The sequence below is a fragment of the Staurois parvus genome, unplaced genomic scaffold (assembly GCF_062004578.1).
Source record: "Staurois parvus isolate SC_StPar_1 unplaced genomic scaffold, SC_StPar_1.0 ptg000136l, whole genome shotgun sequence".
Lineage (NCBI taxonomy): Eukaryota > Metazoa > Chordata > Amphibia > Anura > Ranidae > Staurois > Staurois parvus.
In genome coordinates this window covers 5,005,194-5,018,840 of record NW_028317932.1, presented here as the reverse complement: position 1 = coordinate 5,018,840, position 13,647 = coordinate 5,005,194, and the positions used below count along the sequence as shown (strand labels likewise).

Genomic DNA, 13,647 nt, shown 5'->3' with positions numbered 1-13,647 from the left:
GTATTCAGCAGGATTCCTTAAAGGGGTAATGCATACAGTTATATACTGGAGACTTTACTAAGAGCAAAAAACATACTTAATGCAAATATGTATGTTTATTATGCAACAGTAAAAACAAAGAGATTGTCACAGACAGTAGTGCAGGTGAAATACAAAACAATTTCTTGAGAAAAGTAACTATACAAAAGTATTTTCTATAAATGTAACATTTTAAGGCATAAAACTCTGTAAAAACATCACTTTGGCATGATAAATAATAAATTATTCTGGAATATTTAAATACTCTAAAACATTTGTAAATGTATAAGTTAGCGAGCGCACCAAGTAAAGCCGCTAATGCACAAAAAGGAACCACAAAAGCCTTTCTAAGAGTATGACATAAAAATGGGGTGTGCAGCGCTATACAAATAAAACACACTGTCATAAGTATGACAAAATATGACAAAAAAGTCTGACTCGAAAACATTTGTATGTTAAGAAAAGCATAAAAAGTATAATAGAAAGTAAAGACATAAAATTAGGACTATATTATGCTTATATATTTATTTGCCTTAAAATGTGAATCTCACAATATTAGGCAAGTGTGACAGGTGGGGAGTTTGTATACCATGATCTGGCATAGATAAGTTGAATAAATTGTGATTTTCTATCACAGCATTCCATATGTTAGTTCAGTTAAATTTACAGGACTGAGAGGGATCTCTTGTCTAAATTAAGACATTAGTTTGTATGTTCAGGGTGGTCCTTATGGATCCACTGTTTGAGGTATAACTTACTATTTTTAGTCTAAAGTATTGCTTTAGACTATCCCTTCAATTGTTTGTATTTTCTTTAATTAATTACCAGGGTAAAGAAGTAGCTACCCCTAACATCCAGACTTCAATCCTTTTTATTTTTAGCACAGCATATCTTGAATATTAACATCTGATGGCTTCTTCAAACTTTTCTATTTTAAAAATTAACCCATTTATCTTTAAATGAATATGCTCATTCTTCTTCTCTTTGAAGTATAACTAAAGGCAAAACTTATTTTAAGATTTGGATAGAATGGCAAGGAATTAAAACTACTGTCAGTTTTTATTGCTGCCTGTATCCCCTGGGGAGATTTGCTCTCATTGCTTGTTCTGATTGCCAATGTCATGGAGAACAAAGGTTGGGGTAAATGCAACATTTTGAGTTGCTACCAGAACGCTAATAGAGTGGAATTTTCTTTCAAAAGGGACATTTGTTCCCATAACAACTGTCTAAGAATGGATTTCCCTCACTGAAAAAATCACTGGAAATATATCTTCTCACTTCCTGATAAGTCTACAGGACAGGAACTGAAGGGAAATCTCCCTAATAAAACAGAGATGAAAAAAACCTCACTGTGGTTTTAACTCTACCTCACGTATCCAAAAATAATAAAAAAAAAGTGTGTGCTTTAGATATACTTTAATTGTCAAAGCTATTTTCAATATTTAATGTTTTATTCAATGTGTGTTTTTCTTATCCATATAGTGATATAGCTATACAACATCTCCTTATTGAAAATAAAAATGTACTAGAAAATAAGCCAGGAAATAAATTGCTGCCCTAATTTACACTGAATACTTCTCCTACCCTACAATAAGTGGGTCTTTGTCTACACATAGTATTAAATACTGCTGTTTGAATGGCAAAATATTTTCCTTTTAAAACATTTGGCATAAAACACTTGCTCTGTTGCCCAGAGTGTCGGCTTCATCTGGTAAAAGTAATAACACTGCCAAAAGAAACTGACAATAGAATAACATAAAGTTTTAAAACTTTGGAATCAGAACTTGGACATTTCCATTGTTTTTCACTATTAAAGACTTTGGCTGCAAAACATGAGCATAATCGTATTAGCAGGAATCTTCAGCTGACATTTATCTGGTATTACAATCTGTTGCAGTCTTGTATAACATGACTAGAGCAGTCTAGTATAAAATTCGAATGTGTTCTTGGACTTATTATTTTTTGCCTGGTTTTGAGTTGGCAAAAGTAACAAACACAACACCCGTCTCATTTCCTTTACTGTTGGAATTTTCTGCTAATGGCATTGCATGTCTTCTAAGAAGAGGGGAGGCAGTTACCTCAAACCGGGGAGCAGCAGTTACGACTTCATACGTTGGTGTACTCTGAGTGTCAGATTGTTTAGTGACTGTTGTAGATGTTTTGGACCTTATAATTTTGTTGCCATAATGATCAGATTCTTCATATTTTTCTGTCACTATTGTGGTTCCAATTACTTTAGGTCCTTCTGGTCCAGTCTTCAACTCTAGAACACTCTTTTGTCGTTGAGAGCTAGGACTCGATGGTGTATTAATGTTCGCTTTGGTATTAGTCTCATAAACTGCTGGAACACCAAGAAGGCCAGCTGAGGAACATTGATCATTGTCACTTGAAATACACAACTGGACAAAGGGATCTGTGCAGTCTTGACCATTTTTGCTTGAATTCATTGTTGAGGAGGAACAGCTTCCATTTTGTTGTGACTTTCTGGCTGTAGATTCTATGCTAATAAATGATGGAGATGTGGGAGACAGGCGACTTGGAACAGCATTCACTTCTAACTCTGTTTTCTTATTTTCCATTACTTCTTGATTATTCATAATACATGCATATTTTTGTCCAAGTGATTGTGTTGTCCTCTCTTGTTTTGACTTACTTGAAACAATAATAATTTTTCTAATATTGTTGGATGTATTTGATGAAGTTTGAAGAGATTCCCGGAAAAGACTTGAAAGACTTGCAATATCAGACTCTGATTTTAAATTTGAAACAGAATATAGCGCCTTCTTAACTGTTTCCTCAATATCTAGAAGTCTTGCTAATGTCTGTTCTTTTAAATACTTTATTTCAGCACTTGCCTTTTCAAGATCCTCGAAGGCAAGTTCCACTGATGAGACACTTTCTGTATCATCCTTTAGCATCTCAAAGCTTTCATCTTTGCGCCCTTCCTGCTGCTTTAGATGTGGGGTTGTTTCTTCTCTACTGGTTGCAATCCAGTCTGGAACAGTCTCAAATAAACCCCTCACAGACTTTATATCTACATTACTGGTCTCTTCTTCCAGTTCTTCTACTTGTTTTAAAATTGTCTCAAGTTCATCTTGCTTTCTCAAGTTTTCAAAAATGTCTGTTGCTGCTTTGACATTATCCTTCATAATTTCATCCATATGAATAGATAATCGTTTGCGCTTTTCATCTTCTGTTTCTTTTCTTTTCTTTACCCTCATTACAACGCCTTTGTTATCACTGTGATTGCAACTATCACTTGTTTCAGTTAATTTAGTATTTTTCTTGTCTACAACTTCATCTTTATTTTCTAAAGGTTGGTATATTATGGATTTATCTTCTAAAATTGGCTTTAACTGTTCTGGTTGTGCTGTACAAGCTTTTACTTCACTGACTGATGTAGTATTCTGAGTTTTTTTCAGTAATGTAAATTCATCTTCATAGACTTGGCTTTTGCATGTACTGGTGTTTTTTTCATTGTATATCATGTTTATACTATCTGTAAGCATGTCTTTTTTGGACACCTCATTTTCCTTTATGTCAAGATAAAGGTCGACAAATGTAGATGGACCATCAGAATAAGCATGGGCATGTTTGGACTCATTGCCTGCTAAAATTGTGGAACAACAGTTATCAGTTGGAATAGTAGGTGGTGGAGATGAAGCTGGTGTTGAAGTCATGGGGGTCTTAGCTCGGTGACGAGGTGGGGGACATTTCCCAGGGAGAAGATGTTTTGGCTTTGGTGGTGGCACTGGCTTTTTTCTTTGTGTTGACTGACATGTACTTTTAGTGTTTGCATTTTTGTCAAATGTGTTTTCACTTGCCTTTTGGTTAATGGGATCTGCAAACTTCGGTACAGAATCATTCATCTTTTTAGAGTCATCTTTTGTTGCATCAGCATCACTTGTATTGGGCGGTTGGTACTTCTCTTGTCCAGTTACAGTAGCTGAAGAAGGAGGAGAGTCATTGTCAGATGGGCGTACCGACTTAATGAGAGCTTCATTTTTAACCTGCTGATCATTTTCCTTTCTTTTGCTAGCAGCATAAGACTGACCTGCATTTCTGTATATCATAGCAGCTTTAAAGTCACCCTTTGATACATTAACATTAGACTTTTGGAGGGACTGAAGGGCAGATGTTAAATTACCTCTTACAACTTCTTCCTTTTCTATTGCTCTTTGTTCTGTTGAAGCATTCTGTAATGCTCTGATTGCTGCCTTTACATCTCCTCTGACAATATCTTGGTCTCTTTCCTCTGGCTCTAATTGTGTTTTATATTCATCATCAATAAAGGGATTTAAATAATTTTTTGCTTGTTTGGGTGACTCAGCATTATATGTAATACTGTTATTTTCTGCTACAGAAACCTCACTACTTCCCTGAGCAGCCTCTTTCTTCTCCTTTTGAGAATCACTGACCTTTTTTGTGGAGGTGGTAGATTTCTGAAGACTTGCATAAGACGTCTGTGTTTCTTGAGCTTTAGTTGTGACACTTGTGGTATGCTTTGCAAATGCACATTCTTGATGTAATGTTGCTTGAACGGGTTGCACAGTGTTCTCCAGCACATCCTGCTTTGTAAGTTCAACCTCTTGGCTGGTTTTCTCAATTTTGCATTGAACCTGTTTTTGAATGCTTTTAGCTTCAGCTGTGATTTGACGCAGGTCTGACAATGCAGCTTGAAGATCACTGTTATCTGTACAAGTGTCTTTAACTGTAGTGGAGGTAAAACCGCTAACACAACACTCTTTAAGTGAGGTAGACTGGTTCTTTGCTTCAGTTGTGTGTTTGCTGACTGCAGATTTCTGCAGAGTGGAGCTGATTTGTCTTTCTTCATTTGGAGTTAAGTCTTGTTTCTCTACTTCACATCCTGTTGTATCTTGTTGGTTTGATTCAGCTGTATCCACTGCTATGCATTTTTTCAACTGTTGCTGAGGTTGTACAGGATATAGTACAGGGGAGGATGTAACATGTACACATTCTGAACATCTACTGCTTTGGTTGTCTTTTTGCATCACTGTACTATGTTGTTCAGTGATAGCTTCTTGATAAACGGGGTTCCTCTCGTATTGTGTAAGAGCATCTATTTCTGACTCAGCTTGAAGACATTTTAAGTACCCCAGATCACCTTTCTCAATGCAGTTTGTGTATAATTGAACATTTCCTTTCTCATTTTGTTCGCGTGTCACTGAGAGTTTTGGTTTGCCATCCTGGCTACAAGCAAGGAGAGAGTCGATAGTGGATTTAACATCTCCTTTGACAACAACCTCACCAGCCTCATTAAATTTACAATGTGATGAAACAGAGTAGATGATCATTTTCACAGAGCCTCTTTCTGATTCTTCCATTATAATGCCAGTTTTGTGAGAGTCATCTTCATTCAGCAATATCTTGAGGGCTTTAGCTACATCATCCCTGACAGACTCTTTGTCTTCTTCTTTTGATTGAACTGTATTTAACAGATTTAACTTGGTAATTTGTAGATGTCTGCTATCGCTTTCTTCAACCAGGGTTCCATGGGGTTCGACATCAGTTCTGTGGAGTAATTGCAAAAGTATTCTTTGAAGGTTTCCACCAACAGTTTCTTCTTTTTGGATATCCACATCAGTTTGTGTTGATAACTGATATTTTATCATTTTTACATTCCCACTGTGAATGTTTTCTATGACAATTCCTTTATTCTGAATAATTTTGTAGAAGAAGAATGCATCAAGGGTATCTTTTATGGTTATTTCTCTTTGTTCAATACTAGTTGAATGTTTCAAGTCAATTTTGTCAAGAGGTGTACTTTCAAAAAGCCATGTGGTGCTTTTTGTATTAGCTTTTGGAATATCTTCTGTTGTCTGAGAACTACTTGGATTTTCTGTATCTTTGAGGCATTCTAGTGGTTGAGACTCAAATAACCAAGTGCATCTCTTGACATCGCCCTTTTGGCTATCTTCTCTTTGCACTTTAATTATTCCCTGATGTTCTTGATCCTCCCCTTTCAGGCTATCAATGGGTTGGTTTTCAAACAGCCATGTAGAAGTTCTAACGTTTCCTTTCTGAACATCACTAACACTAACCAGCCGGACATACTTCTTCTGGCTAACTTGGTCTGTTTCAAAAAGCTGTTTATTTAATTGAACATCACCCTTTTGAATGTCATCAACTGTTCTTACAGTATGCTTTGCAATATCAGTAATGGTATCAAGTGGTTCTGTTTCAAATCTCCACCGTGCAGCCTTAACACAGCCCTTCTCAATATCTTCTTGTGTGACAGCTCTGATGACAAAAACTTCCTCATCTTTATTGATTCTATCAAGAGGCTTGGTTTCAAACAGCCATTTTGCACCTCTCACATCTCCTTTCTGGATCTCTTCTTTTTTTACTGATGTCACCTCATGGTATTCACCACACTTGTCTTGTATAGCATACAGTGGCTTGGTTTCAAAAAGCATGGTACAGGATTTTACATCTCCTTTGGTGAGAGTTTCTTGGACTTTGCCAATCTCCTTCTCATCGAACTCTTGATGGATCTGATCTAATGAATAGGTTTCAAAGACAAATTTTTTACCTCCAACATCACCACCTTGCACATCTTTTTCAGGGGGTAGCTCTTGAAAACCATTTTTGTTGTTTTTTATAGAATCCATTGGGCAGTTTTCAAAAAGCCAGGTGAATTTGTTTACAGAGCCAATTTGTATGTTTTCTTCTGTAGGAATATCTGTTTTTAATAAAGGAACTTGTTCATTTGGCATTGATTCAAAAATCTCCTTTACTCTAGAGACTTCACCTGATTGGATTTCAACACGACTTGCATACCTTATAATTTTTGGAAACTCCCTAGAAGAGGAAATACTGTCTAAATGTTCCGTCTCAAACAAATGTTTGGTTGTTTTCACATTGACACTTTCTAAATCACTTTGAGAAGCACTACTCACATTTATGTAATATTCCCCAGAGTCTTTGATTGAATCTAATGGTTGAGTTTCAAACATCCAAGTATAAGACTTAACATCACCCTGAACTAAAGCTTCCTTTTCTGGTTTCTCTGATTTATCATATAATATATCAATGGGTTGGGTTTCAAAAAGCCATCTGCATTTATTCACATCACCTTTCTGTAAAACTTCTTTCTGGGGTGCACTGTGTGTGTCTTTTGAAAAGACATCAACAGGCTCAGTTTCAAAGAGCCATCGGGCTGTTCCTACATCTCCAGACACAATCTCTTGCTTAGTGATACCTTTAATTATGTCAACCTTTTGGGTGCCATCATTAAATTGATCCAGTGGTTTTGTTTCAAACATCCATTTGTAATTTTTAACATCACCACTAACGATTTGCTCCCGACTGACAGATGTAACTTCATGATAATTGCCCAAGCTGTCCTCAATAGCATACAGTGGTGTGTTTTCAAACAGTGCTTGAGTTGCCTTCACATTTCCTGCTTTTATGTCTTCCTGGCTAGAGACATGAACTCTCTTAATAGACTGAATGCTTTCCAGTGGAAGTGTTTCAAAAAGATTTTTAAATGATTTCACTTCCCCTTTAACAATATCTTTTGTGTTTGTTTCAATCTGCTCACTAGATTCTTCTTCTTCGTGGGAAATTGTATCCAGTGAACATGTTTCAAAAACATGTTTCCTTTGTTTGACATCTCCCTTTTCTTCACTTGACAGTTCAACCCTTTTCAGCTGGCCAACTTCCATGCTTCCTTTGAGTGTCTCCATTGGTTGTGTTTCAAATAGCCATAGTGTGGACTTCACGTCACCAGCAACTATTTCTTCTTTGGATGACATTTTACTGTCAGTGTTGGCATTTATGGATTCCAGATATTGCTTCTCAGATACATTGCACTGCTTTGAGACATTCTCCCCTTGGATTGTGTCTACAGATGCTTGGAATACTCCTTCTTCTATGTGCTCTTTTATTGTGTCCAAAGGTTGAGTTTCAAATACCCACTTAGTTGCATTCACTCCCCCCTTTGCGATCTCTTCCAAGGAAATCCCTCTTATAATCTGAACTTTAGAGGTATCATTGTGAATAGTGTCTAATGGTTGGGTTTCAAATAACCATCTTGCTGTGTTTACATTGTTGCTCTGTGTTTCTTCTCTACAAATTGATTTAATTTCATGAACATTTCCTGTTTTGTCTCTGATTGCACAGAGAGGTTCAGTCTGGAAAAGTTTAATAGTTTTGTTCACATCTCCCTTCATCTCTTGTATTTCAGATTTGAGCTGAAGGATACTGTGTTCTTCTACAGAGTTGCAGCGCCCTACTTCATCTAGAGATTGTGTCTCGAAAAGCATTTTGGTGCCCTTCACATCACCCTTTTCCACTGGGTCTTTTAACACAGCCTCTTGAACGTCAGTGTCTTGGGGATAGATTTTGTTTAATGAATCAAGTGGCTGGGTTTCAAACAGCCACAAGGCTGTCTTCACATCACCTTTTCTTTGATCCTTCCCAAGTATGGCAGCAGAGGACCTGTTACCATCTACACATGTCTGACCTTGAAACATCTGAGATGTATTTCTGACATTTCCTCCAAGTACAGTCTCTTCTTCAGTCAATTTCCGACTACGCTGATGTTCTCCAATAGTGTCCAGATTCCAGTTTTCAAAGATCCAACGCATGGATTGCACCTCTCCTGGCAACACTGTATCCAGATTGACTGAAAGGGGCTGGTTAGGTTCATCTGTGCTTAATAATTCATTAATGTCTTGAGTCACAGCATGTTCTAAATTTTTCCTCAACTCTGGATGCATATGGCGATAAAGTCTTTTCAGCTCATTAACTTGTCTCTGCTCATAGAACTTAGAAAATGACTCTTTTGGTGGTGGTGGTGGAGGCAGGTAGCTTTGATCCTGTGCTCCAGCTACTATAACTGAATGATGCACTGATTCGGGGGGAGGTGGTAAAGGTAGATCAGAATCAAGCTTCTTTTCTTCAGATAGCTTCATGATGTTGTCTGCCATCTTTAAAAGGAAGAAAACACATTTTCACATTTTTATCCAATATTGCTTAATAAAGTAGTTAGGATTAGCACATGCACACTATGGTGTATTTCATACATATTAAAAATATACTATATATTCACATGATTTTCACTAGTATATTTTCATTTTTAATGGGTGGAATAGGAACCTATAGAAGGCAATTTAGTATTACCAGTAAGTTTAAAAATAGCTTCTGTAATGTCAGCAAAGTCTAGAAATCATAAAACAAATGATGGGTTCATATACAGTAGTTAGATAATGAAGTGACTGAGCATGTCAGAATTTATAACCAGAGGCAGAACAATTATTGTGGCACCTCTATTTAATTATAGCATCTCTTATAATGAAAGGACAGACTCAGTACATGCTGTTGCTTTCAAATAAATTTCAGACGTAAGATTAACTGATAAATTATAAAGAACTCTAAGGATACGTACAGATTCCACAGGTTAATCAGACATGAGATGTTGTCTAACCACTTCATAAGAACTTACATTTATGCCTATGTAGAGAGGAGACTGGAGAAATGGCGAGGCGTTGCCAGCACCATTTTTCTTGGCAAAAAACAGTAGTGATTGGATCAGGTTTTTTTATGCTGCCTGATCAATTGCTCCCCGCAAGCCAATGCACACAAGATCAATTCTGGCCAGATTGGCATCTCTTGTTTATAAGTAACTAGTGACTAGTCTCCAATCAGCCCATCACTATGATAGGTTTCCACACTGACTCACAGAAATATGTTGAAGTTGGGTCGGGGGGGGCAGAAGTACATTAGCTTTGCCTGATAAGAGCAGTATGGCTTTTGGGCAGAGAAGATGAAGTGAAAGCCGCTGAAGGTATATGCAGGCACGAATAGGAGCCTACAGTTTAAACTTGTCTGTGGATTTATTTTTTGTTGAAAGCCCACTTTTAGATATAAAGTTATCTGGAGCAAAATGTTGTAATAAATATGTTTTTAGGGCTGCTGTGTGAAAAGTAACTAAAAATGCCAACCTAAATATTTCTTGTTGCAGAACAAGAAATGTTGGTTCATTTTTAAACTTGGGTTGTAGAAATGGCAGTTTGAATCTCTTGATTGATATGGGTCACAATATTTTTTTTCTATAGTACGCCTTTCATAAAGCATAGTCATTTATTAGGGGAAACACACACACAGCAAAGCTGCTCCAGGCGAGTAGTTCGGATCATCCACTGACCATTAGAGTGAAGGTGCATGCACAGCTCGTCTGTGAAACTGCAAGGTTAAGAAAATCTGGAATCCGCTGCACTCTTCAATCTGTATTCATTAAAACTAAAATCCATATCACAGACAGTGTCAGGGACAAAAAAGTTAACGCATTTCATGCTAAAAACATAACCACAGTGGTTATGAATAAGCGATAGCTTTTAGCGTGAAATGCGTTAACCTTTTTGTCACTGACACTGTCTGTGATATGGATTTTACTTAAAACAAATAAAGATTGAAGACTGCAGCGGATTCCGGATTTTCTTTACCTTATAGCCATTTATTAGTTTAGATATAAATGTGTTTATCATACCTTTAAATCCCAAGTAGTGTCTATACAAAATGCTTGATTGTTGTCTTCTAGATCTGTAAGAAAATATATAATAATAACTAAATAATATAAAATGACTGAATGTGGTTAGCCAAACAGCTACTAGAAGGCATGTCTTTCTCTATATGTGAATGGCAAATCAGTATCCTTGAACAACTGTTGTGAAAACATACAGTAATGACCTTCTAAATCAGCTTGAGAAAGTACTGTATGATTTACATTAGGTTAGGTAAAGTGTAATGTGTTTCTTTCCGTTTCAAACATCTAATCATGTGCATGAGAATATAGGAAAATATATCTGTATTTTTAAGTGAACACAGATTCACTTTACTGCATTGCACACTTTAGTACATCTGTCCTTTTGTGTATGGAGAGATCAAATTTATTAGTCACATGCCCACAATTTCCAATGTAAATGCTAAAAAAATGGAATGTCCTTATATTTTGCATTGATGTTAAAGAATATGTAAACCCAACATTTCATATTCCCGATGTGTGCCTGCAGTACCATGTACTTGTATGAAAAAATATCCTGTTCTCTTTTTAATCTTTTGAAATCCCTGGTATGCCAGCCACTCTGCTCTTTCCTATTAAAAACTGATAGTAGAGAACAGCATGGTCAGTTCTCCAGCTGTGCTGGGAAGTCATCCTGCTCTCTTCCAATGATTAGACTTGTCCTGACACACCTGTCACTCTCCCCCCCCCCACAGCTCTTCACAGGGAAGACCATTGTCCTGCTGTTTCCCCTTCCCGAGCTCCTTGTGCAAGTGAGAACAGAGGGTATGTGATCACTCATAAAAAAAGAAAAAGTGGTGTTTATAATATTTTTATATCTCTACACAAATGTTTTACTTTTCATTTTTATTTAAATTGTATGGGTGAGGGTTTACATATACTTTAAAGCAGTTAAGCTTATCTATTAACCTGAATGTCCCTTTGGAATGCCAATGTTATGAGCAGGTATGCATGAAGTATACAATAGAAATGCCCAAGAGAAGCAAGTTTATTTAAATCAATGAAATAATATTTATCTCAAGCACATCAGATAGTTACTGTGTAACAGCAAAAATTATAAAATGATAGAATAAAATAAAGGATTATTTAAAAAAAATTAAAAGAAAATGCAATCAGCGTTCAAAGAGTGCAGCTATACTTTTTTAAAAAATGTATTATCATAAGAAAAATATTTCTAAACTGGTCTACAGGCAGTAATAGAACTGATGATTTGGAATGTCTGGTTTTCTATTCTTTGGGCATCCTTACTGTTCTTTCACTGCCTTTCAAAATAAGTCAAAATTTGTAAAATACTTACTGGTTTTTGATTGCCCACAAAATCCAGCAGATGTCTTTAAAGTATGATGATAGTCCTCTTAATAAATTTGTTAATGAGAATTAAAAAAATCTGATAACTCCCTCACGGAGGGGATAGATCTGCTTTTCTTTGCTGAAAGCTTCTGTGATGTTGTTTTTCTGGAATGTCACTTATTTTCTCATCTGCAAGAGTGACATTAAGATTCCCTGTAAGAACAGTTTAGAAACTGTGGCTCTTTACAAGACAATCTTCAGTAAGTATTGCACTGCTACATAGCTAAGCTGTTCATACACGTTGGGTGCTTATGTGTTCTGTCAGTTGCATCGCACTTGGAAGTCCATAAGCGGATCAGAGTAAAGTGGGATGAATAGAGTGCAGTATTTAATATGTCAGCACTGATACAGACAGAGAGGCTGTAATCATTGATAGCTATGGAGAGAGGAAACTAGGACAAGCAATGTTCTACTCTCTTCACTGTCCTTTCATCCCTCCCGTGTATAGTTTGTCCTATTGGATGTGCTCCATTCCACCTGCTGTGCTCTGGTCCACTCAAGGACTGCCAAATGCAGCATATCTCGATTGTGACGAACGTTTGTTAGTTGTGCACATAGGGGCCTACTTATTGAAGTCTTTATACTCTTCCCACATCTTATTCAAGCAAACAGGTCATATATCATAAGCAGAAAAGAAAAGGATATATGCTCTTGTCCCACAACTTGTGTGTTTATTTATTCTTTAACAGTTTGGGCCACCCAAAGATTCTTCACATTCTACACTTTCAGGAGGCGTCACCTACAGCACCATTGTGACCTATATTGACATAGGGGTCGGTGGGGGGGACCAGAGAATGCAGTGGGGGACCCAGCTTCCAATGCACCCGGACTGTGTCTGGTGTGAAGAGCCTGTAGCTCTACAACAGAGTGAAGATTGGAGGAACCGTTGGCAGGACAGCTCATTATAAACAATCTTCTTTTGCAGGTCCTGCTGGTGACACTTAGCTTTAGGTTTGGCTTCATTCAGTGTTATTTAAAGTGTTACTAAACCCACAACAGTAAAATCAGTCTGGATATGCAGTAAAGCATGCTTGTTATACTCACTGTGGAACCTAACAGGTTAATCATCTGCAGTGTGTAAAAAATGCTGTTTGATCCTGACTTCTCTGATCCTCCCCTTCTTCCAGTGTCCTCCTCTTATCTCCTGATAAGACACATTGTGTGGAGTTACTCTTGTACCCAGTTGTATTGTAACTATAATGTCTACCTTCATTTTGTAAAGCGCTGCGCAAATTGTTGGAGCTATATAAATCCTGTATAATAATAAGCATTGCTAGAGAGGTTTTTTCTTCTTCAGAGAGTGCATGTGATCAGCACAGGGCCAATCAACACTGTCCAGACAGAGGTCAGGGGTTCTGCATCCTCTTCGAGCAAAATGGAGACAACTCCTACAAGCTTTAACAATTGCTCGGCTGGACACTGATAGAAGTCACAACTGCTCTAACTGCTGATGAGAAAAGGTATTTAGCAGTTTATATTTACTAAAATAATTGCACTTCCATGTTCTGTGTACTGTGGGAGAGCGGATATAGTGAATGCAGGATCATAGACTTAGTAACACTTAAAGGATTACTGATTTCTCCATACTCATAGAGGGGAGAAGTTTAATTCTTTGCACATTTCCTGAAGATGATATTTATATTATTTTACTGTATATTATATCTCTTTATGCATACAAGTTGCCTACAGTATTTTAGTTAAGCATTTGGCTGGCCCAAGCTAGGGAAGGGGTT

At 37.0% G+C, this 13,647-nt stretch overlaps 2 protein-coding genes across 3 annotated transcripts in view; one reads left to right on the top strand and one right to left on the bottom strand.

Moving 5' to 3' along the window:
- Positions 1 to 9,048, top strand: part of LOC149465917 (solute carrier family 22 member 13-like) — a 60,317-nt gene extending 51,269 nt beyond the window's left edge. The window contains exon 11 of the mRNA XM_089673140.1: positions 8,228 to 9,048. The gene's annotated coding sequence lies outside the window, so the exon portion shown is untranslated. The remainder of the gene's footprint in view (positions 1 to 8,227) is intronic.
- The window catches only part of XIRP1 (xin actin binding repeat containing 1), a 34,879-nt gene continuing 21,308 nt past the window's right edge, over positions 77 to 13,647 (bottom strand). Inside the window, exons 2-4 of one of the 2 annotated variants that reach the window (XM_089673139.1) lie at positions 11,862 to 12,043; positions 10,532 to 10,584; positions 77 to 8,972 (exon numbers count right to left, since the gene is read on the bottom strand). In XM_089673139.1, coding sequence (XP_089529265.1) covers positions 1,974 to 8,972 — 6,999 coding nt within the window. In that variant the 5' untranslated portion in view covers positions 10,532 to 10,584; positions 11,862 to 12,043 and the 3' untranslated portion in view covers positions 77 to 1,973. The remainder of the gene's footprint in view (positions 8,973 to 10,531; positions 10,585 to 11,861; positions 12,044 to 13,647) is intronic. The other variant, XM_089673138.1, reaches the window with a different exon arrangement.